The sequence below is a fragment of the Anticarsia gemmatalis genome, chromosome 23 (assembly GCF_050436995.1).
Source record: "Anticarsia gemmatalis isolate Benzon Research Colony breed Stoneville strain chromosome 23, ilAntGemm2 primary, whole genome shotgun sequence".
NCBI lineage: Eukaryota > Metazoa > Arthropoda > Insecta > Lepidoptera > Erebidae > Anticarsia > Anticarsia gemmatalis.
The window spans coordinates 7,778,631-7,802,813 of NC_134767.1; the positions used below are offsets into that span (position 1 = coordinate 7,778,631).

General features: G+C 34.3%; 2 protein-coding genes and 1 non-coding gene across 5 annotated transcripts in view; 1 reads left to right on the plus strand and 2 right to left on the minus strand.

The window, feature by feature from the left end:
* Positions 1 to 12,911, plus strand: part of LOC142983014 (electron transfer flavoprotein beta subunit lysine methyltransferase-like) — a 68,103-nt gene extending 55,192 nt beyond the window's left edge. For all 3 annotated transcript variants that reach the window (XM_076129776.1, XM_076129778.1, XM_076129777.1), the window contains exons 3-5: positions 11,352 to 11,482; positions 11,865 to 12,052; positions 12,577 to 12,911. In XM_076129776.1, coding sequence (XP_075985891.1) covers positions 11,352 to 11,482; positions 11,865 to 12,052; positions 12,577 to 12,720 — 463 coding nt within the window. In that variant the 3' untranslated portion in view covers positions 12,721 to 12,911. The remainder of the gene's footprint in view (positions 1 to 11,351; positions 11,483 to 11,864; positions 12,053 to 12,576) is intronic.
* TRNAA-UGC (transfer RNA alanine (anticodon UGC)) lies at positions 11,755 to 11,826 on the minus strand. Its single transcript has one exon. It is a non-coding gene; the product is annotated as a tRNA-Ala (tRNA).
* A 596-nt stretch (positions 12,912 to 13,507) lies between the features above and the next one.
* Tmhs (Tetraspan membrane protein in hair cell stereocilia) overlaps positions 13,508 to 24,183 on the minus strand; it is a 35,702-nt gene continuing 25,026 nt past the window's right edge. Inside the window, exons 2-4 of the mRNA XM_076129779.1 lie at positions 21,952 to 22,050; positions 20,147 to 20,293; positions 13,508 to 14,140 (exon numbers count right to left, since the gene is read on the minus strand). Of these exons, the coding sequence (XP_075985894.1) occupies positions 13,947 to 14,140; positions 20,147 to 20,293; positions 21,952 to 22,050 (440 nt within the window). The 3' untranslated portion in view covers positions 13,508 to 13,946. The remainder of the gene's footprint in view (positions 14,141 to 20,146; positions 20,294 to 21,951; positions 22,051 to 24,183) is intronic.

The following is a 24,183-nucleotide window of genomic DNA, read 5'->3' on the forward strand; positions in this document are numbered from 1 at the left end:
TTTTATATGAGTTTTAACGCTATTGAATAGATAAACTACCGCTAAATGTACCTCAGAAACCGGGGGTTAGTGAGTGTATTGGAAAATATTTTATTTAGACTAGATAACTGACTAGAATTTAAATGCTTTTTAAAATGTTATATTGTATGTATGCAGGCTAGAAGCAGTGATAGCCGAGTGGTTTAGGTTGGCGCCTCCCACGCAAGTTGTCGCAGGTTCGAACCCGAGGCAACGCACTAATGGCTTTCGAGGTGATTTGTGTATTAGCCCTATCGCTTTTACAGTCGATTTTAATATTAATAATATAGTCAAAAATTACAACGGTAAATAAATATGATTTTAAATAACCCTGAAAATTGCTAAATAATTTGACGCAAAACGTCAAACCTACGTCAGTACACCAAGGATGAAGCTTGGGCAATATTTTATTTATATAGCAATTATCACTATTGACCTGTGACCATCTATTGCAGATGATTCAGGTGACATCTGATATTTGTATCGAAGGAATTGGAAAAAATAGCATAATAACAAAGTACTAAAAAGCGTGTCTAAAAATAATCCTTACATCCTACAGATAGCTGAATAATCGATGATCACACATAAAAAAACAATCATTCAAAAATAGTAGCTCCTCCTCTTTTAAGTCGGTCAAAATGAACAATAGTCATCGAAAAGCAATATTTAAAAAAAACAATGAAAAAACCCAAACTATTTTTTATCTGTGCACGACATCCTTACTTATTGACATAATCTATGAAAAATCCAGCGTTCCATATTCAAACTGAATTCAATGACCTATTTGTAAAACCGTTTACTCATTTAAAAAAGGTAACAAGACAGTCATTGGTAATTTCAACCATATTTGTATCTTCATAGAATTGAAATTCCCTTGTTTAATATAAGAAGTTGAGTGTTAATTCATAACTTTAAACTGTATTACTGTTATACAGTATTCAGTCTTATTGTACAAGAAATAAAGTTGATTTTTATTAAATGTTTGTTGTCTATGAGTCACGAGTATGGGTTTTTCTGTGTTTCATTCATAGTGTAGTAAAAAAAGGTTTTATAAGAATTGCATTGAATGCAAACATTACTGTTGCACTCGGGTTTTCCTCAAGGTGAAACTTTTTACTGACTTTTGTAATATTTCATATTTATCGGGTTTTACCGATAGTTTCAAATAGTTTGGTATTTAAGTAGCGATAAATTATTTATTGTTTTTTTGTTCGCTTGTTTTATTGGGAAATGAAGATAAAATTAGAAAGGAATTTCATACTCTTAGGGTTTTTCTTATCCGTATAAGAAACTCCCACCTAATATCTATTTGTTTATTTTTCAATAGATTTTGAGCATAACAAATACTAATAATATTATATGTAAACGATAATATGTAAACGACTAATAAAAAAACTCATATAATACTTTATTTTTTTTTTACTTATCACTTCTATTAAAACAATTTATTTCAATCACATACGTACATATACATATTTATAAAACCATATCATTTTACAATGGGGGCAGGCACAGACCAAAGAACGTCACTTGCTACGATACCTACATTACATCAACCATATAATAATATTTCTTTTTACCCCCAAAAAAATATTCAGAAACAATAGGCCTAACTATAAATACGACTTCAAAGAGAGTCCGTTGAGAGTACAACCGCATAACACGCTAGAACGAGATGCAACACAATTTTCTTTAAAGAAAGAGCGAGAGGGAATCTTAAGCCTACTTCACATTATCAATAAATGAGATAGCAATATCATTTTCAGTACAAAAGAAAGAGACAAAAGATAGTGAGTCACTCAGACACTTGTAATAAATTTTCAGGATGTTATTGGTATGAGTCATGCTTTTCTAAGAATTCGAAGAAATGGGCCGATTTCTTGTAGTGAGGAATTTTGGAAATTTATGGGGCTGTAAAAATTTTAATTGTTGTTTTAGTGGGTGGTATAATTATATAATGACATGCCTTGTTTTAAAGGTTCGAACCCGAGGCAACACACCAATGACTTTTCGAAGTTATGTGTGTATTAGAAATAATTATCACTTGCTCTAACGGTGAAGCAAAACATCGTGATAAAAACTTGCATGCCTAAAATTTGTTTAATACATTTATTGAGTCAAAGTCCCCAACCCGCACTTGTCCAGCATGGTGGACTCTAGGCCTAAGCCCTCCCTCGTTCAGAAGGAGACCCTAGCCCAGCAATGGGACAGTAATGGGTTAAATAAAAAAGAAAAAAATCTAACATGTAAAAGTTATGACACATTTTCCTCCAATACTACCACACGCACACATAATACCAACATAATATAACTGATAAGAACATTCCTCTATTATCAGCACACCTGCCGGTTGATAAAGGTATTAGGTCAATAGATACCAGGACATCTTTGATTTTAACTGTAAATGTATGTCACTGTCTTGTTTTCATTGTAAAAATGGTTATTGGACTGTATTTTAGCAATGTTTACTTTTTGAGGGTGTGGAAATTCTTTGTCGAAGTTTTACCGATATTTAGCTTAATATGAATTTAGCGCAAGCAATTGAGGGCCAGTTTCTTTAAAAAGTAATAGCCAAATTATAAGGTATAAAGTAAAAATTACAGTCAAATTCGTTTTTTTACGAATTTATTTTATAATTTTATGAAGACACAGTTTACTTTATAATACAAATGTCAAATAATAGTCAATGGCTTTAGCGGTTACTTAAGATATGTTTGAAGAAACAGTAGCGGGAATCTGTTCAATCGGAACCATCGAGTTTCGAGATTTTGACATTTAAATGTAATACAAAAATAGTCCTTACGACGTCCGCTAGAGGCGCTGACCAGATTTTCATACATTTTTTCGATAGCTAGCCGGTGGTCAATACCCGATAGTAGTAGAGAATCGGCTGGCCGTAAGAGCCAATTTAGAAATTATTTAAATAAATTAAACCTGTCACTACATACATTTTTGTACCAATACAGGGAATTGTAAAGAATGAAAGAGGCAAGAATGAATAATGAAAGAGGCGTAAGTCCTGAACAAGGACAAGTCCTTCTGGACAAGTGTGAGTTTGCGAAAATCTGACAGTGGTTAAGAAGAACCATGAAATATCCTACATTAGTAATAGGGGGCGAGCCTATTGCCATATACCGGGCACTTTACTAAACTCTGAGAAAACTATTAACTCCTTGAGAAAATGTATTGAACTTGCAATAACAATAAAACAAAACACTTATCTTTCCACGTAATAATGTTGACATGTTATAAATAGAGATATTTCGCGTATTTCAGACACTCGTAGATAAGTCTAGTCGTTATCTATCACTGAACTAACTCGTGACAGTCACAGGTGAGACATACTATCAATAAGAAATAAGTGGTAACTGTTTTAAAGCCTTGTCGTTATACAAAAGATAATAGTTTTATTGGTTGCTATGTTATTTAGAATTTAAATGCTCCGTGCTTCAGATGGCACGCTAAAGTTGGTTCTGGATGTTACCAATTAAGATAGTAGTTGTTAAAAAGGCCGTATGTAGTTTGAACTACTTTGATACCAGGTTGTCCAAACCATAGGATGTAAATAAAAGTTTAAACAAATTAATTATTATTACATATTGTCTGTCTCATATTATGACTAACAATCGAATTGATTAATTTATAATAATATTTCTTAACTAGATGCAGGCCTAGGCCTGTAATAAGAGAGGAGTAAAGCATTTGAACAAGATTGAACCATAGAATTTCTTTTAAATCTATCATATGAGTATAGGCGTGCTACCGATTTCCTTTGTTTTTAAAGTTCGTGAAAATTTTGCAAACAAAAAATGGCTTCTTTGAAAAAGAAATCCTTTAAATTACGTCTACTTTGTTCTGAAAAACAGTTACCAAACGATAAAAATCATATTATACAATTAGTAACAATAAAATCTAAGACTTTAACTGCGCTATTGAGGTCAATATCCGCAATAATCTCAAACAAACCCCGCCCACCGGTTGCCATGGCAACGCGTTTGAGTCACGACTCTGACTCACGAGGTCACGACCTTCGCGACCTTGACCTCAAGGCTCAGCTGATTACTGACTCATTGTTTTGGCTTACCAATAAATGTAGTTATGTATTAAATATGTTATGATTTCTAACGTAATATATTAAGTAAATATATGTAAAAGTGACTTAAGTTGTGATATCAACATAATTTTTGTTTGCCATTCCATAGCTTTATTGAGGCGCCCGTAGCCACGTGCGCTCACCGGTCGGTAAACGATCCGTGGGTTAAGCAAACCTTGGCTCGGTCATTCCATAGATGGGTGACCGCATAGTGGTATTTGAACAGGGCGTCTCCGTGCTTCGGAGGGCACGTAAAAAGTCGGTCCCGGTTGTTGTCAATTAAGATAACCATACAATGAGAAGAGAAGCTTTTTATTGGGAGGACCGATTTTCATAATTCCTATTATGGTATTAAATTGAGTCTTCTTATGTGTTTTTATTTGAATTTGACTCAGATTGAAAAAAGAAAGCCTGTGATTGAATCAAATATTGTCAAAAAGATTTCTTTTTCTAGCTGCTGTCACACTGTTAGGCAAGAGTCCCCAATGATTTTCCGAACCTCTTTAAAATGCTTTTTACTTATTTGAAGTATCATTGTGGTTTGAATTAATAATAATTATTATAATTAATTGCTAATTATCCTTGCCATTTTCTTTGAGGAAAACCACAACAAAGGTTTTAATACAAAATAATATTACAAATTAATTATTTGTTTAATTTTTATGATGCCTATAAGTAATAATGCAGATAGATTTCATAGTACCTACGTAATTTATCATTGAACCTCTTAAAGTATATAAAATCCGAAACCCGTATTACATATTATTGTAAATGCAAAAGTTTTTATCAATTGTATCAGCTAAGCTTTGAAAACTTAAATGGTACAATTTTGATTAAATTTAGCAAAGAGATACTAAAACCCTCGGGGTAAAATATAGCATGATTTTTCGCGAATTCACTCTTGAGCAACTTATATTGGAATTAATACTTTTGGGTTAACGAAGCGAATAAAAAAATATATTTACACCCGGTTTCTGAGCACATTAAGCGGTAGTTTATCTATTCGATAGCGTTTTTTTCTATGAGTTTAAACACTATTGAATAGATAAACTACCGCTAAATGTACCTCAGAAACCGAGAGTTTATAAGCTTTCATGATTTGCCAAGTCATTTTACGTGCTCACTAAGACACAGATAATAAAGGTAAACAGTGATAAAATTCGCACTAGTTTCAACTAGAAATACATTATCTGTTTCCCTAGATATAGGTAGATAATAGTAGATATACAGTAGTCTTAACAACAACGTATTATCAAATACGTAGATAAAACAAATATTGAGCAATAATAAAGTACTATGTGACAATATTTCATTAAAGCAGTCAGAAGTAGATACACACGTTTTTAATTATTACCAGTTTAGCCTTTTTTCTACACAAAAAAGCTCGATATTTGTGTACCTCACGAGCTCACTGAAAGAAACCTAATGAACCGTGTACTCATCTGTGATTTTATTACAAGTTCATACATACTATAATGCGAAATGACTTTTTCCCCAACCTAATAGGCGTTGGAGGCGGCTTCCAGTCTCACCTGATGCAGCTGAATACCATAATACATGAAATGAATGCCTATCTGACCTCCACAACCCAGTTACCTGGGCTATAAGACAATAAGACTGGTTGACAGACTTTCAAGCTTCTAACTACTGTTAACGACTATCAAAGATCTTTGAAAATGACAGCCGGGACCCTCTATTTAGCATGCCTTCCGAAACACGGAGGAAATCGATATGTGTAATATGGTTACCAATCTACGGAACAACTTCGGTAAGGGCAGCTTAACTACTGAGTCGATCCGCGCGGCTCTTGTTAAGTTAGCCACGAGCTCCTACCCTATCTTAGTACGTGTAAGATAAGAGCGTATTAAACAATACGTGTCCAGTCCCGTTAAATACTTACGATAAGATATGAATATTCGAAGAAAGGTTACTATAATCTTAACAATATTTCATAGAAATCTGATTAACACAGGTGGCAAATTTTCCTGATTTTTGTCATTGGAAAGTAACTTGACAGTTCACTGATCTGACACACGCCTCTTTTCACATATTTTTTTCTTTTTAAAGACATATCCTGCACTAAGAATTGCTCTTGTGTGGCGGGGACTTTTACAAACATACAAACTACGGACTCAAAGTACAATCCCAGAAAGGGGACGGGAGGCCTTAGGCCTTATGCCTTGAGTCACTCTGCGTGCATTAAAAACGGTATTAATAAACTCTTAGGCATGCAAGGCTTCATCACAATATTCTTTCATCGTTATAACAAGATATATCTATTTCTTACAATCACCCAACTTAAAAAGTAATTTTTGAGTTCGAACCCTTTACCCCTACCGTGAAAAGAAACGCTAAGACAACTATATGATCTCTGAATATGGTTATTTTATTTAACACCCCCAAGAATTGGCTTTCAAAACCCCAGTACTATTAAGAAGTTTACCCTTAAAAACTATTACGCATACATAAAAGTGTGAGTAAGCAGAACTGGCTGGAACAACACGAGAATTCCTAGAAACTAGTCCGCAATCCTATTACGATCTGTTTTCTGAGAACTACCCCTACCCACGCTTAGATTAAGAGCTGGTACGTATAAGGCGAAATAACTGCGGCTGATTCTTTATGGACTGCTTTCGATAGCATAAAAGTTAGTTAAAAAGTGTATGAAAAACACTGTAAATATTTCATCTGTTAAACTAACCGGTACTTATTCAGAGGTGACCAAACTGGCCATAACAATTTATTTTACGAAATATGTATGCAATAAAACGTGCATTTAAAAAGAAAATCATTTTTTGAGTTTAGAAAACACTTATTTGGAAATAAAAAGAAGATAATTTACGTGCCCTCTGAAGAACGGAGACGCTCAGTTCAAATACCACTATGCGGTCACCCATCTATAGAGTGACCGCGAAAACGGTTGCTTAACCCACAGATCGTTTACCGACCCGTGAGCGCAACTGGCTATGGGCGCCTTTGTCCAATGATGTACATGCACAAATTGCACACGCACCAAACTTATACGTCGTGTGATCAAAAATTCTTTATTCGTCATCCGTCATAAATATCATAATATAATCTTTATATCACAAGTCTTTCTACCGGATACATTGACATTATCATACTATACATAATATTAGTATACAGTATATAATACTACGCCATTATTCACGTTCCTTAAGAGTGTATATGACTAACGCTTTTATCATAAGATTTAGATACTTTTCAATTGTTGATAACTTTCATTCATGTGCAAAACAAATAAATGAATGGCCGATATATTTATAATAATATGATATATCGTATTGTAATAATCGGATTGATCGAAATTAAAAACGATTTTACTGATTAGTAGGAAATTAGGAATTAATTATGCTAAGTATAATTACTATATTATATTTATTAAAGTAATTGGGTTTTTATAATCTTCTGCAGCGTCAAAATTGTTGTTTTGTAACGTGCTCGGTATATGACTAATATTCTCGCCCCTTATTATTTAACCACCAATATTACCTGTAGTAAAATGCGACGTCCAACTAAATTTAGGCAAATGTACTGTGAAGTGAAATTCGGGTATCACAGGTGTGACGTTCAAATTAGTAATAATAACTTTATTATTGGTCAAACGATCCTTATATAGGCCCAGGGTTTAAAAGGATCAATACTTCCTAATTTAAATGTAGTTTTTTAAAGTCTTACAGTTTGCTCATTAAAGTTTGCGCAGTGTGAACCTACCATTAGCAAAGGGTGGGTGGCGACACTAACCCCTTAGGGGGAAAGAATTCCAAGTAAACGGATTATTGCCAGAACATAACCAAACAAATACGAAGAATTTATTTTATTTACACTGTCTACCGGTGACATATCCAAATTGCTCCTAAGAATTGGGAAAATAACGTATAACGCCATCTAGTGATTGTTTTGTGGAAATGGTCTGTACGTGGAAGTGAAATGAATTTATTTTATTGTGGCAATGAAAACAAGAAGAAAAGCTTTTCTCAATAAAAGCAGTTATCTTCAATAAAGTTCCCCGATATTATTGACAATGTTTTTTGTTTAGATGCTAAATAAGATTTCTAACCAAACATTTTGTATTATTAGTGTAGATAGAGGAGAATTGGTGTGATTCTGTAAACCTATATTTTATTCATAAATTAATATGAATATGAATGTATATGGTGCTGTTAGGCTTAAAATTACGAATTAGAAATAAATGTAATAATAAAAAATTGTTAATGAAGAAATATGGTTTTATTTTTTACATTTCTGCTTGCGTTTTTTGACAGGCGCGAAGTAATTTAATCATAAAATATAATGTATAAGTTAAAATATACACTTTCTATAGTAGACTCAGATGCAGATAATTTCCACATTAAAGAGAGTCAACGGCCAGACAGATTACGCACTACACGTTCGAGAAATACCCAAACATTAGAATCAGTCAGATGCTATTTCGTCGAATTTAAAACACTGAACATTCATAACCTCAATTAGTATCTTTGATTTTTGTTAGAACCGACGCGTGAACTTAATAATTCGTGAAAATTCGAACAATTTACATTGCAAATTGCTATGTTACATTCAATAGACTTGTTCAAATTTAGCCTAATTAGGTCGTGTTGATTTTTATTACGTACGTGTTTTTTTCAAAATAAATATTCTTACCGTTTTATTTTAACTTACTTTTTTTTAAATTGTAAAACAAACAGAAGTTTATTTTTTCAAGTAGACCCTTGATATGTCGCTCCTTCAATGCAAAAGGGCCACAACTCAAAAAAAAATGAAAATCGTTTTATTGCAAAAATGACACCTGAACGGCCTATATTTTATAGTAGAAAAAAAACCCCCATCATTTTTGATTATATTATGGCTGAACTGACTTACTGCCCTTTTTGCATTAGCTCACTTTGACAGGTAATGTCAGTGCAAAACAGCCACTTTATGAGTTACGCCCGAAAATTTTACGCAAACGCACGTCGGTTGCGTAAAAAAGTGCCACAATCCAAAATGTGTCTGTGTTGGATGCAAAATATCAGGTAAGTGTGATTATATTTTACAATACAAAACTGCCATATTTTGGAAAACGTCCTTTTTGCATTCAAACATTAGTATTTGTTATTTTTTATTTTGTACTACAAAATTGCCATATTTGAAATACGTCCTTTTTGCAATCCAATATTAGTTAAGTATAGTTATATTTTATAATATAACAGTAGCATATTTTGAAATACGTCCCTTTTGCATTAAATTATTGTGGAATAAATAAACATTTTTAGCGTGCTAGAATGGGAAGGCCAGAAATATGACCGTTTGGCATGATAATAATTTTAGTTTTCGTTACAATTTTAAATAAAATAATACGTCATTTTGATGCAGGCAAAGGCAAGAGGCACCCTTTCCTTTCAAATTCCTCTTTCAGGGGCAAGATCCGACCAGTCCTTTTCAAATGCGTCTAGGTCTTCCCGCCATCTCCATTTAAGTCTCCCGCGTCTGCTATGACCATCCTCTGGCATCCAGTTGGTAGATATGCGGGCCCACCTTTCCGAATGCATGTGGATAATGTGGCCGGCTCAGTTTCATTTCAGCCAGGCGGTCTTCTCCCCTACATCGGCTATGCGAGTTTGGGAGCGCAGTATAGAATTTCGGACGTGATCTGCTCTTTTGACGCATAATATACTATGCTCCATCGCTCTCTGGCTCTTTCTGGTTTTCCGTAAGGGACCATGTTTGGGCAGCGTAGGTAAGGACGGGTAGTAGGTATAAACATGTCGACGAGCTTTCACTTCAGTGACAGTGGAAGGTTACCCTTCATTAGCTCTTTCCTGGACCAGGATCTCTTTCAGGCACTTGTGACACGTTTGTCCAACTCTTTGTCCCGTCGGTTGTTAAAAGAGGTTATCTGGCCCTAGCAAGTATACTCGTCGACATAGTCTATGACGTGCCCGTCTACCTCGACCCTACGTTTTGTGTTGTTGGTCATAACCTTGGTTTTTGTACGGTTCTTACTCAGTCCAATCTGAAGGTTTGCCGTGCTCAGATCTTTGAGCATTGATTCGAGTTCCGATGCCGAAAAAGAGAAGAGGACTATGTCATCTACAAAACAATGGTTTGTTAACTGTTTACCACTTACAACTATGCTTTTGATTGCCATAACACCGCCAGGCTCCTGAAAATTTCTCTGAGGGTGCTGGTAAATAATTTGGGAGATAGCGGGTCTCCCTGTTTCACGCTTCTTTGGATTTGGAATGATATTGTTGTCTATTGCTTTGATGAGTTTGATGTATGAAGATTCGATTCTACATAGTATCTTTAAGTAGGACTTGGATGGAGTGATGATTCTATGGCGGAATGAGTAATGCTGTCAAAAGCTTTGGAATAATCCACGAATGCTAAATATAAAGGCTTATAAAACTCAAAAACCTTTTCTATTATCTTATTTCTTTAATACTCCTGCTGCACTTAGTCTACTGGTCACGTAACCCATTGATTGATGATGATGATTGATGTTTAATTTTACTAAATAATGAAAGTTACGCACAAACTTGATCTCAATTATTTTACTTACTTAATAAAAAGTTAAGATTTTTTAAATTAGATTGTTTAATACAATGTTTTCCTGGTCTATTCAGTTATGGTTTTACTTAGTAATTATTATTAAACTTTTTGATACGGTTTTTTTACCAAAAAAGTACAATTAACCATTTTTATTTGTAAAACTGTGTTTAATTTTTGACATATTTCTCATAATATTGGTTCAAATTTTGAATGCAAAAGGGACTTATATGCTTTTTTCTCTTAATAGGTAACAGCTATTACAAAGTTTATTTTGTAGAAAGATAGAGCTAAAAAATACGCATCTAATGATATATTAACATCTTATATTTAATAAATAAATATATGAAATGTTATAAAAAAACAGTTTCAAAAATTTGTTTTGGCTCTCCTGTAAAATTTATAGATTTCGATTTGTGGCCCTTTTGTATTCAAGGAGCGATGTATGTTTAAAAGTATTTTAATATTAAATTAATTCATCAGTGTACTTTTTGTAGCAGCTCACGTAGCGCTATCTGCTACCGAATAGAATAAACTATTTTGAACTGAAATGTGTACATAGTACAGAAAATCGACAAGAGATGGCGTTTATAGTTCACAAATTGGATACAAGATAGCGCTAGCTTAACCATTTTATGAAATCCGATTAACAACATCAAAATAAAATGTGTTCTTGTTTTCTTTATAGATACATTTTGGATAATGGAGAGAGCGTCAAAAATCTCCGCATCCTTGACATCGGTTGTGGCTGCGGAGCAGGTTCTATTGCTGCAGCCAAAATGAATGCGAAACAAGTACTCGCCAATGATATTGACAAATGTAAGTTTGCTCTATAATATAATATTTATTATTAAAAAACTAAAATTCATCATTACTTACTTACAACTATTTAAGTTAATTGTACCTATTTAAACAACAAAAAATATCCAGTCTCTAAAGACAGTTCTATATCTTTAACTGAAATTTCAAACTTTAAATAATTTACTTTACTAATGAAATTAACGCTAATAACATGAGTAATAAATAATTAAGTGGTATGTCAAAAAAGTTAAAAGCAAAATGTAGACACTGAAAATTTACAAAAGTTGACCTGGAGATGCCGGGGATCGAACCCGGGGCCTTTCACATGCAAAGCGAACGCTCTACCACTGAGCTACATCCCCGTTGTGTCAGAAAGGTTAAAATAGTTGTTTGATTTCAGACGCCGTTACCGCTACGAATATAAATGCTGAACTGAATAAAGTTAATTTAGAAACAAATACAGATAACTTAATAGGAGATGATTGCGAACATTTTGATACTATTCTGATCGGAGATATGTTTTATGATGAAGAATTCGCAAATGTTTTGTTCAAATGGTTGGATAGAATCAGTGCAAATGGAAAAACTGTAAGTTTCAAAATAGTGTTTTTGGGTGTACCATAGCTGCATCTACTATGGTATACTATACTAATAATGTACTTCTGATTCTGATTACCTATCTTCCTATCGGACTTCAAAAAAGGAGGATTTAATGGACCAATTTTAATGGTTCTCTGGTTTTAAAGATGGTGCTTATGCTTACCGTGTGGTCTCATAAAATATGACGAGGTTATTTTTTCATATACTTAGGTTATTCTTAAAAAATCCTGTATTATATTCCCAATTTTGTACACAAGTTTAACTACGCTACTTACTAGTAAGGTAATTTGCTACGAAGTCGTTGTTTTTATTTTGTAACACTTTCACTAAATTTTTGTGAACTCGTTAACCATAAATCTCTCTTTACTCCTTCGGGGACAAAAACACTACAATTACCATGACGTTATATTAACTCAAGGAAAAGACTCATGTAAAACTAAAGAAAATCATAAAACTAAAGGAAATCGAACTATTTCTTGTAAAATACTGTTCTTGTATTATTCAATTCACAGGTTCTAATAGGCGACCCAGGCAGACATGGCTTGACAGAGAAGAGGCGAAGCCGAATGACACTACTAGCTCAATACAAACTACCTTCAGACAGCGCTATGGAGAATAACGGCTTTACTCATAGTACTGTGTGGAAACTAAACTAAATACCTATGTAATTAATGCATTTTGTATTAAGCGTTGTGTAAGCATTTTGAATTTTTTTTTTTTTAATAACCCATATCTGTCCCACTGCAGGGCAAGGGTCTCCTCCCAAACGAGGGGGAGGGGTTAGGCCTTGAGTCCACCACGCTGGCCAAGTGCGGGTTGGGGACTTTGCATGCCCTCAATAAATGTATTAAACAAATATTAGGTATGCAAGGTTTCCTCACGATGTTTTCCTTCACCGTTGGAGCACGTGATAATTATTTCTAATACACACATAACTTCGAAAAGTCATTGGTGTGTTGCCTCGGATTCGAACCTGCGACCACTTGCGTGGGAGGTGCCAACTTAAACCACCATTTTGAATAATAAATAAATAATATTTTACCCATTAATGCCCCACTGCTAGGCAAGGGTCTCCCGTAATAAAGGTTAGGCCTTGAGTCCACCACGCTGGCTAATTGCGGGTTGGGAATTTGAATAAAGCGATTATAAAAGTGAGAAATAAATAAAGAATTCATTTTGACTTTCAGTTTTTTATTTGTGTAGGTACGTTTATTATTATATCAGATTCTTATAGTTTTCCCATGTTCGGACCTTGCACAGCTTATTTTAATTTTTTGTATGTATTTTGTATTATATGTTTTGGGCTCAAGTCGGTCACAAACAAGGTTGTTATGTGGACACCAAAATAGATAGGTACCCCAGTTTTATTGAATAAATGGTTGGATTATCAGGAACAACAGATGTAACGTCTAAAGTTCTATATGGGGTAAATAAAAAACATAATTTTATACAAAATTTATATAATTATCTTTATAACAAAATTACATTACGCTTTCTACAAGGCACTTATCATAAGTCGTTGTAAAATCGTTGCATTACAGCCAATAGGCACTACAAACAATGTACTGACATTTTAGTAATTTTAGGCAAGTTAACACACACGGACGGGAAACAACATTAAATATATTACAATTCGTATAAAAATATTCTAAAAATAAAGATTTATAGAAGATATTTACACTCCTAAATTATTTTTATACAACTAAACTAAATTAAAATTTTGTATTTAAAATAATTTAAATCACTGCCATCTATTGGCAAGTAACTAAACTAGGTACAATGCCGTAAGGCAAAATGTAGCTAAGTTCAATGCCATCTAGCGGCAATGAAGGGAACTATCAAGTACGGATAGATATAAAAGAAAATTTACATTATTTGTAATTTACAGTTGATAATTATGCATAGTATTGGCGTAGATGCCGTGTTTGGATCTTGCAGTTCTTCCTGAGTAGTGGGAGTAGGTATCCATGTCCATGGTGGCGTGTGGATGCATTATCAGAACTGGTTGGAGTGCGAGAGACTTCCTCGAGCCGCTAACAGATGTCGCGTCTGTCACGTAGCCATTGTTGACTTCACCTGGAGACATGAGATTGTAAAATGAGTACGATGATTAAGTAAGGAGGACGGAGGCTGTGCGAAGGTTTACTTCATTGCATATTTACGACACAACACGAAGTATGTTATTTAGATAATGTTTGTTACTTGGGAACAATTACACAGCGAGTTTAAGAAAATATGTGGGTACAAGTTGCTTTATTCTTTTGTTCGTCAGACCAAAAAAAACATCTCAAAAACATAAAAATCATTTACAAGCTATTTCATTAATATTCATGTTTATTATAATTTCGATTGTAAAGGTTAGCAGTGACCATGGACAATACAGGTTTTGTTCACATTTCAATCACGTTGTTTCTATATATAAAATAGCTGTAATATAATAATTTGAAGATTATATTATTTGTTTTAATTGTCCCACAACCATGCTTGGGTCTACTCTCGGAATAAGAGAAGGATAAGCCTAATGTGGACACGCAAGCGGGCATGTGGAATTTTAATAAGTTTTAATCATACATTTTTGTATCAAACTTTATAAGATCTCGGGTAAATTATCCGACATTTAACAATGAGCCCTTAAACTGAAACTTATAATTGGAAATCCTTTGTAAGTAAGGTTTGCTACACACCTATTCAGTATTGCTGCCCTAGAATATGTGTGCAGCAAGGTACGCTATTTCAAAAAGGGCCGTATTTTCGAATGAGTTTTTTTACATGAAAATTGGTAACGATAAGTTTCAAAGCCCGTATATTTGTCATTGGAGAGTGTACAATTACTACAAATAACCGTTTTCGTACTACTTACTAAGTGTTTGCGTTAGGGCTGTCAAGCTATTGACGCGTAGCGTTACGCATTTTTTGACTATCTGACAGGCCATTACGCTTAAATTTTGGTTGATTGTTCAGCAAAAGAGTGGGACTTTGAAATAATGATAATTTACAAAGTTAAATTTACAAGATTTATGTGCTTTGAAGCTAATACATATTTTAATTGCGTATTGTAAATACTTAAATTTGTAACCAAAAAACGCCTGATGGATTTCTTTGACATAGTGATCTATCAACGCACAACCCAAACCACTGGACAGATCGGGCTGAAATTTGACATACAGGGAGATGTTATTACGTAGACGTCCAGTCGTCAGGATTTTGATCAATTCTTCACCCTAGGGGATAAAATGGGTGATGAAAGTTTGTATGAAAATTTTGTCGCGGACAAAAGCTAGTGACTCCATGAAGACTCAAGCTAACAAAAATGTCATGTGTTCCATGCTGCCGTCCTCTAACTATAATGCCGTTATCTACAAAAAAAAGTTTCGAGATATTCGCGAAAAGGCGCGAGAAAAGTAAAATATTAATGAGTACTGTTCTCATTAAGACATTTTTTTATACCTTTAGTCCAACTTATAGCAGATAGTTACGAAACAGCATTGCATATTACTTTTCTCGCGCCTTTTCGCGAATATCTCGAAACATTGTTTTTGTAGATAACGGCATTATAGTTAGAGGACGGCAGCCCTGCTCGCAAGGTCCTAGTATATGCACGAGGTAACTGTGTCGCCGCATACATTACAGTCGCGATGTTATGCGCCGCGCATGAACATCGACACAACGCGACACGACATGCGACACACATCAGTGGAATGTGGACATCATTGACTTGTAAGTGCTTTATTATAAGGACAATCAGTGTTTAGGTGCGAGGAGATAGCTCAGTATGTGTATGCGTGAGTTTTAAAAAAACAGGAGGTGTTTCGAAATTCGGTTTTTTTCCTCCGTCGATATTTATCATACTAGAAGCTGCCCGCGACTTCGTCCGCGTGGAAACTCTACCCGTGTAAATCCCGATTCCTCGAGAATTCGAAAGTTTGTGAGAATGTATGGATGTATGTTACTGTTTCACGCACTACTACCAAACCGATTACGTTGAAATTTGGTATATAGGTAGCTGAAGACCCAGAATAACACATAGGCTACTTTTTAAAGGAGTTCCCTAAGGAATCGGTATTTCACAGGATGGGTTTCCACGCGGACGAAGTCGAGGGCGGCCCCTAGTTTAATTTTATTTATGAATACTTTGATACATATGTTAATCTTAGCTAATGTCACACAAACAGACGTCTTACAAATGAGGCCTTCTAACGGCGACACCTACGCATTCTAGAGTATTTAAATACCAAATAAAATAACTAGTTCACTCACTTATTAGTAGCTCGCTAAGAGCATACGGGTCTAAGAATTAAATATCATATTGATAAATAACGTACGTTTGTCTGGAGAACTTTTAAACAGAAGTTACAATAATTGATTCGATTTCTTCTGAAGAAAGAGGCCACTCAGTCTTCACTTTTTATTCAACAAAAAATATTTCTTAATATTGATATAAGTCAATAAATAAATCAGAAGCTCTACTTTAATTAAAGTAAACATAACTACAGATTAACACAATTTAGTTTTGTACCATAAAGTACACTAATATGAGATGTGCTCTATACCCGTTCCATACTGACAGCCATGCAGCTTCGAAAGTAAAATAAATGAAAAGCATGCAGCAACAAGCATATGCAATGCAAAGCATGTTTCATCAAATTTGCCATAATCATGATCATTTCCTATTTAAATCAAGATACCTAGTCAATTTTAATTTAACACATCAATGTCCCACTGCTGGGCAAGGGTCTCCTCCCGTAATGAAAGCCAAGTTAGGTCTTGAGTCCACCACGCTGGCCAAATACTGGCTGGCCTAATCTGTTTGCTATTTTAAACCGTAGTACGTATGACAATTTAAAAAATACCATATTTCTTGTTAATTATCTCATGCTTGGGAAGAGAGCAGACTATTAGATGTTATTACTGGCTGTTATCAGTGTGTTTGTAATTATAACATTCTGTAACTCTTTGTAACCGCTGCGGTAGATCGTTGTGACTGCTGATCAACATTGCTCACGTTTGTGGTGAAAATAATAGTCCGTTTCTTTTAATTCGGCAAGAAAAATCTAATACTTGTGTTCAGGTAAGTATTATAAATGTAAAGAATAGTAAAAAAATCAGTAAAATATCTTTTAATTTAGATACAGTCATTCAATTTTGCAAGATTGGAATAAATATGCTAAAAACTTACGAAACAGCAACTGAGGTTTGGTTTTTATCTATATTACCGAAAGTAACTTAGCAATTAAACCCCTAAAACAGAAACCATTCTCTAACTAACTCCGTACAACCTAAGAATAATAAAATATTAGGCAAACCAAGCATTCAATTACGAGTTTTTGCTCTCTGACGCGCTTTGCACAAGAGGTAGGTTATTATTTTTTTAATATCTTTATACCATGTAAATGCAAGTAAAGAATTTTTTTTTACACATAACTAAGTATAGTAAAAAGAACATAATTTCTGAACACAAACACTTATTCCTGTCATTCACAGGTGGAGTAAAGCAATACTATTATCGAGACCCTCAACTTTAGGACCTCAAGTGCCAATAATTGATCTAAATTAAAAACCGATTTCCTTTAACATCACTTTGACCCCACTTGACCTCATCACAATATAAAAAAGTCATTCAAATTCACTACCTATTCTTCGTGTACTAAATCCTACATTCCATTGCTTTCTTAATACAAGTACGTCTATATAATTTGGCTATCATAATAGAAGTAAAAAGTGCTATTTCACACAACTCTTCCTATTGTTTCATACATAATATCACCGAATTCACTCAAATACTTTCACTGTCATTTAAAAAGTTCATTATTGTTAGGGCTGTCTCAAATATAAACATAAATGAAAGTATACTGTATAGTCCGTATAATGAACCTGAATTTAGCAACAAGTCGCTGCGCAAAAAGTTGGGGGAATGGCTAAGGAAGATTAAATTCAAGAGACTCTACAGGCGGCGCTATTGTCGGAAACCGTAGTAACATTAAAATTTTACTGCAATAAATAGTGTCTATGATGAAAAATTAAAAATATGGTAGTGAATCGCGCTGCAACGGAAAAACGCCGTCGTCGTTGCGTCTCCGAAACCCAGCTTGTAGCTATGTTCAGACATATGCCGTCGTCGAATTCGTAATCCGTCTTGTTGCTATATTCAAACACACAAACTTAACTGGTGCCAACAATTCGTACCTAATAATTGAATTATTATATAACAAAATAAAACTTAAGCGTTAAACTCAACTTAAGAGATGTTGGATGTATCTATTTTGATATCTTTGCTATCGCATTATGAATCAATTTATATAATCTAGATAAAAATAATCCCAACGCGATAGAAAGTGTTAATAAAAACATTTATATTCTTACAATAATCAATATTCATCTGTTTTTATTTCATATATTTATTAAACTTTATCATATTATTGTCAGTTGTATAATAAATATGAATAAATGTCATATAGCAGACTACTACTTTATTTATATACGTAAATCTTTCGCATTATCATACACTATTTTAGCTTGAGAAGTTTTTTTTAATAGCTTATATTAGATTCCGGATCTTGAACTATCTCCTTGCTGAATATCATTAATGGTTAAGTTGTTTTACATACATGAAATTTTAACAGACAGACGGATGAACATACTTTTTCGTTATTAATAATTCACTACATAATTGTAATGTCATTTTCGCCAGCAATTTTGTAAATGCCCGAGAGTCGTTGTATATTTAGTTTGATGATAACGTTTAAGTGTAAAAATGAGGTTTCTTCCCGAAATTCAAACTACATTAGAGAATAATATTAATACAGAGTAGTGTTGAAACTCGACTAATATTATAAATGTGAAAGTATTTTTACTTTATATCTGTATCTTTTTCATGCAAAGTCTGAGCCGATTTGGATAAAATTTAGCGTAAAGATAATTTAAGACCCGAAAAATATCCTTTTTCGGGTCTTAAACGGTCTTTATCCTAAATTTTTATCTCCGCAATCTCAGGGAAACGGAAACTATGTGAGTAATGAGCTAACTATAGTCTCAAATATTGAGTATTTCTTCAAAAAACTACAAGAATATTGTACTACATTAATGTTCTTTACTTCTTTTAAAACTCTACTTCATATAGTAACAAAACTTTCAATTTCCCAGCACCGCATCAACCCTACTCATGTACACACGGTGTGCACCACCGTGTCGCGCTGTCGCCGGCGACGGTAATTAGGCTGAAACGTTGATATAATCGTTGTTGCTATGTTGTTGCGCAACACATTGTTGATGTTCTACCTTTTAGAACTAGATCCGAGGCAAGTGAACACAAGGTAAGTAAGTTGTACTAGCGCATCAAGAAAACTGGAGCGACAATACCTATATACCTACGTAATACATTATATCATCAGTCTTTTATACCCGAAACTAGCTTTCGTCCGCGTGATTTGTGATTTAGGACAGAATTTTCGTACAAACTTGTATCCCTTATTTTTTCTCCTTGATGGTAGAATCTCGATCACCTTTCTTAGCAGATGCCTACGTTATAACATCTTCATGCATGTTAAATTTCAGCGCAATCTGTCTAGTAGGTTGGGCTGTGCGTTAATAGATCACTTTGTCAATCACTCACCTTTGAATTATATATATTTAGATTAGATACATGTCATGTCAGTCCCGTGTAATAGGAGGCGAGGTTCATAGCCATTTTCACGTAAGCAAATTCCGAGCTACTATTGAAAAAAATGTAATATAAATTAGATAAAGCCCAGTAGTACTATGTTCGACCTGGTAATCAAACCCCTAATCTTCCTGGTCAGTACTGGATACACTGCACTAAGATGTCTAAAATCACGATGTTTTCTCAAAGGGGCAGATATCAAACAGTAGTTTCAAATGTTATTTTTGTACTAGTGAAAACATCAGTTTGTGTTTAGTGCACAGCAGATGAACGCGAACACGCATTTTACCTTAAAACGTTTCGGCGCAGGTTGCACTCGCCGTGGTCGCAGGCGTGAGTCACCCGGCGACCATTTCCGTATCCTATTATATGTTAAACATGCAACGCGAGAGTTTAAAAGTTAGCACAGCAGATGTGATAATTACCTTTATACAATGAAGGTGGTGGGTACCCGCTGTCTGGCTGGAGACGCACATGCCTGGTGGCCAGGATGAAGGCCAGCGCGGACAGCACGATGCCGTCCAGACATCCTATCACCGCTAGCAGGTAGGCCCAGCGTATGTGGCAACGACCTGGAGAAAAACGTGTGTGGAATTAGTCAATAAACTTAACCTAATATTGTCAAAATGTTTGGCAAGCAAAATAGGTATAATCAAATCTTTTCGATTATTTGAACGACATTAAAGAAGATAAAATTTAATCAGGATTTTAAATATTTAATGGGGCTTTTTGATAGTTTTTCGTTACTTCTCTAATTTTAAATACTATATTCTTTCTACTCTTAAAATTAACCTTATATTGTATCTATTTGTCTTCGAGTTTGCGTCGGGTCCCATAAACATGAATTCGTCAGGAAATTGGGAATATTATGGTGGTCGCACAAAAATCTGCGGTGAAATTTCATGCATTCATTACTCTACTTAAATTAACCTATGTATATTATATTTTTAGCTATGTTATGAAATAAGTTATTTAACATAACGATTGCTTAAGTTAGCATTTTTTATAAATATATCAATCAAAGTAGGTAGCCAAAAAACATTTACGAAAGATTTCATCACGACACGAAATTGATAGGCCTATTCCATCTACATCTTTAAAATAACATCGTGAGTTAGAAAACTATTCAAAAACTCATTTAAACCCAAGGTTTTAAATCTAAGTTAATTATAAAGATTATAAATGAGACTATATTTCATCTGTTGCATCTTAGAATCAGATATAAGTGGAATGCTTGCGTAAATTAGGAGCAAATTTCAATCATTTTTAATTGAATTACGGACATTGTATGATGATTACTGTCCTAATACTAGACAGGGGTCTTCTCCCAAATTAGTGGGAAACTAGGCCATGTAACTTATACTGAAATGCGGACAATTTGTATACCTTTAAGAACTATTTTGAAGGATTCTTAGGTAGGCATAGTTTCATCACGATGTTTTCCTCCTTGAAGAAGAAGAAGACCGTTAAAGCATGTAATAATAAAATCATAATTCTAGAACTTGAATATTGTTCCCTAAAATTTTAAACTGTTCTCTTGGTAATTCCCGTGGAATAAAAATGCTTACACCCTGAAAGCTATTGATTAGTGTGTAACCTAGGGTTTAACCCATGACACACGCAAACGGCAGAATATGGTTATGCTTCGGTAATTAAAGTTTTTGGTCAATTTATTATAAAGAATATTTTGTTCCGAGGAGAATACAATTCGGTAATCACTCCTTTTATATAAATCATTTAGTATATATATGTATTTAAGCCGCGGGTGCAGCAACATACTGGATTAATAGATTCGTTCTGGTATGAGCTGCGTTACTTTGACTAAAGTTGGAACGAGTTAATTTGAGCAACTTTTAATAGTATCTAGTAGATACTAATTAGCCTAGATGACTGGTATCAGGTACGCTGCTATAAATAGTGAACTACTTGTATGTATACATAGCGACTGACACACAGTAGCTAAATTTACAAAACAAGCATTTCCATTGATCCTCTAATAAGCTGAGGTTTGATCTTTTTAGAAACACACCCTCAATCCTTTTGTCTAATCTAGTTTTATAGGAAGCTCAAGCAACCCCGACTAACACCTAAATCTCTCACAAATACCTAATTGAATAATACTTTCCTTACCGCCTTTTCAAAATCTTCTGTTTAAACAAAATGTTGGATCCACCATTTTTCTCTATGGCTGTACCAAGTCAGATCTAGCTCTATGGGTAATGTTACTTACCTATATTGTACTGGTCTGCCGTGGGGCCGCAAGTCTCCTGCACCTCGGTCTCGCTCCAGCCTGCGGGGTACACCGCCACACCGGCCACCATGCTGAGTGCTGGAAATAAACAATATTATACGTTAATCATGTCATTTGCGACTGTGTAGTGTGTAGTAGACTAAAGCTTTAACAACAAATTCCGGGATATTAGTCTTCCAAAATATCCTAGGACAAAAAAAAGTTTGTGCTACATAGGTTCCGGACTTAATCCGAAACGGTAAGGAACAGGTCGACGAAGATTCTTGTGCCGTAAAAAGTAATTAATACATATAAAAGAATGGATTTGCCTCTCTTGTCCTCAACTTAATTATTTATTTACAGGTACGGTGTTTAACAGTCTAGACAACCCTTTGGTCCAACACTTTTAATTTATTTTCTAAAGTTTTAAGATGAACATTCCAGTTTATCATTCTCACTTCTTACCCAGGAAAGACCCATACCTTCACACACTTCAAGATATTAACCCCTCCCCTCCCCAAAATAGCAGACCATGAGCACTTATAAATTCACAGACGAATGTAACAATCATTATAGGTCAATTCAGACGTTCTCAATTGACAATCAATAACTTGACCTTTACATTACATAATGAGTTACATCATATGTATTAGCTGTTGCATTACTGCATTATACATAGGTAATAAGTATATACATAGAGTATAATTGCTGGTCAGTTACGACACGGTCTAGTGCTGTGGGAATTAATTATGATGCTTGAGAGAAACACTTTCTTTTGCGATTTGATTGAGTTTTATGGTTTTAGTAAAAGCTAAGGTGGATTTTGAACCTGTAATTGTCAGGATTAAGGTACTAGTAAGGGAAGATATTTAACTAGATGTTACGTGTCTTCATAAGTAGCCTTTATGGCCATTATGGTCAGGGAGAGTCAAGAACTGCCAAACAACTTTTGGGTATTTGTTTTTTTTTCAGTACTTGAAAATAGCAATTTACTCTGACCTAAATCCGGTCCGGCCTATATAAAAAAAAACAATTCATACATCAATTACTAACGGATTTATGACAGTAAATATTGTGAACTAAACCAAAGTATGACCTTTTTCTATCAAAGAGTAAAGCAGACGAAACCTACATCCTAAATTTATATCAAACAGAAAGTATCATATGCCTCAAATCCTTATTTCGGAATCAAAACCATAAAAACAACAACGGCAATTTTTCGCCACTTTCCACGAGATTTTCACTTAAACTACTGTCCACAGTGAAACAATAAGCGTAAAATAATAGTTATAATTACTGAAAGTCGGATGTGTTCAGTGACGCGAAGGCTGTCACGCTCCGAAGAAGAGGAAAGCCTTCGATTATACCTACAGTTTCACATTTCATGCGCTAATCAAGGGAAAATTTAAGAAATCGATGGACACCGTGACTTTGGATGAAAGATGTTTTGTTACAAAGTTCGCGCGGTTTGTAATAATCTGATGTTCAAAATGGGAAAGCAAGCAAAGAGGAATTAAAATTTATAAAGACTATTATATGCCATCAAAAACATTCTGTAAAAACCTCAAGTCTCGCCGTAAAAAGTTGTGAGATCTATATAATACCAAATCGTTTAATCTATTTAGTCTCTACTTAAAGGACCTTCTGTCTTAAGTTATTACGTATGTTATTATCATGCCAATTTAAAAAAAAATACCCCTAAAACAAATAGACCGACCTGGCCATCGCATAATTTGATTATTAGTATGTATCACACTACACAGCACGACAAGAAGTTAATGGTCCTGAAATGTTTATGGCGAATTTGTGTTTTCTTGCGATGACCAAGTCGATCTATTTGTTTTAAAGGTATTTTTTTAAATTGGCATGATAATAACATACGTAATAACTTAAGACAGAAGGTCCTTTAAGTAGAGACTAAATAGATTAAACGACTTGGTATTATATAGATCTCACAACTTTTTACGGCGAGACTTGAGGTTTTTACAGAATGTTTTTGATGGCATCTCACTTCTTTTTGTAGAGCGAACATAAGTCCAATTTGTATGGAAAGACGTTTTTTTTCATAATTCAACATATTTTCCTATGGGAATGTTGTTCAGTTTCATGGGCTAAACACCCTTACCCACCCTATACCCCCTCCCGTTATGCCTCATATAGTAGGTACCTATTTACACCTATTTATTTTATTTTCTACAGTAATAATAATTCATCAACTGCAAATGTAACCTT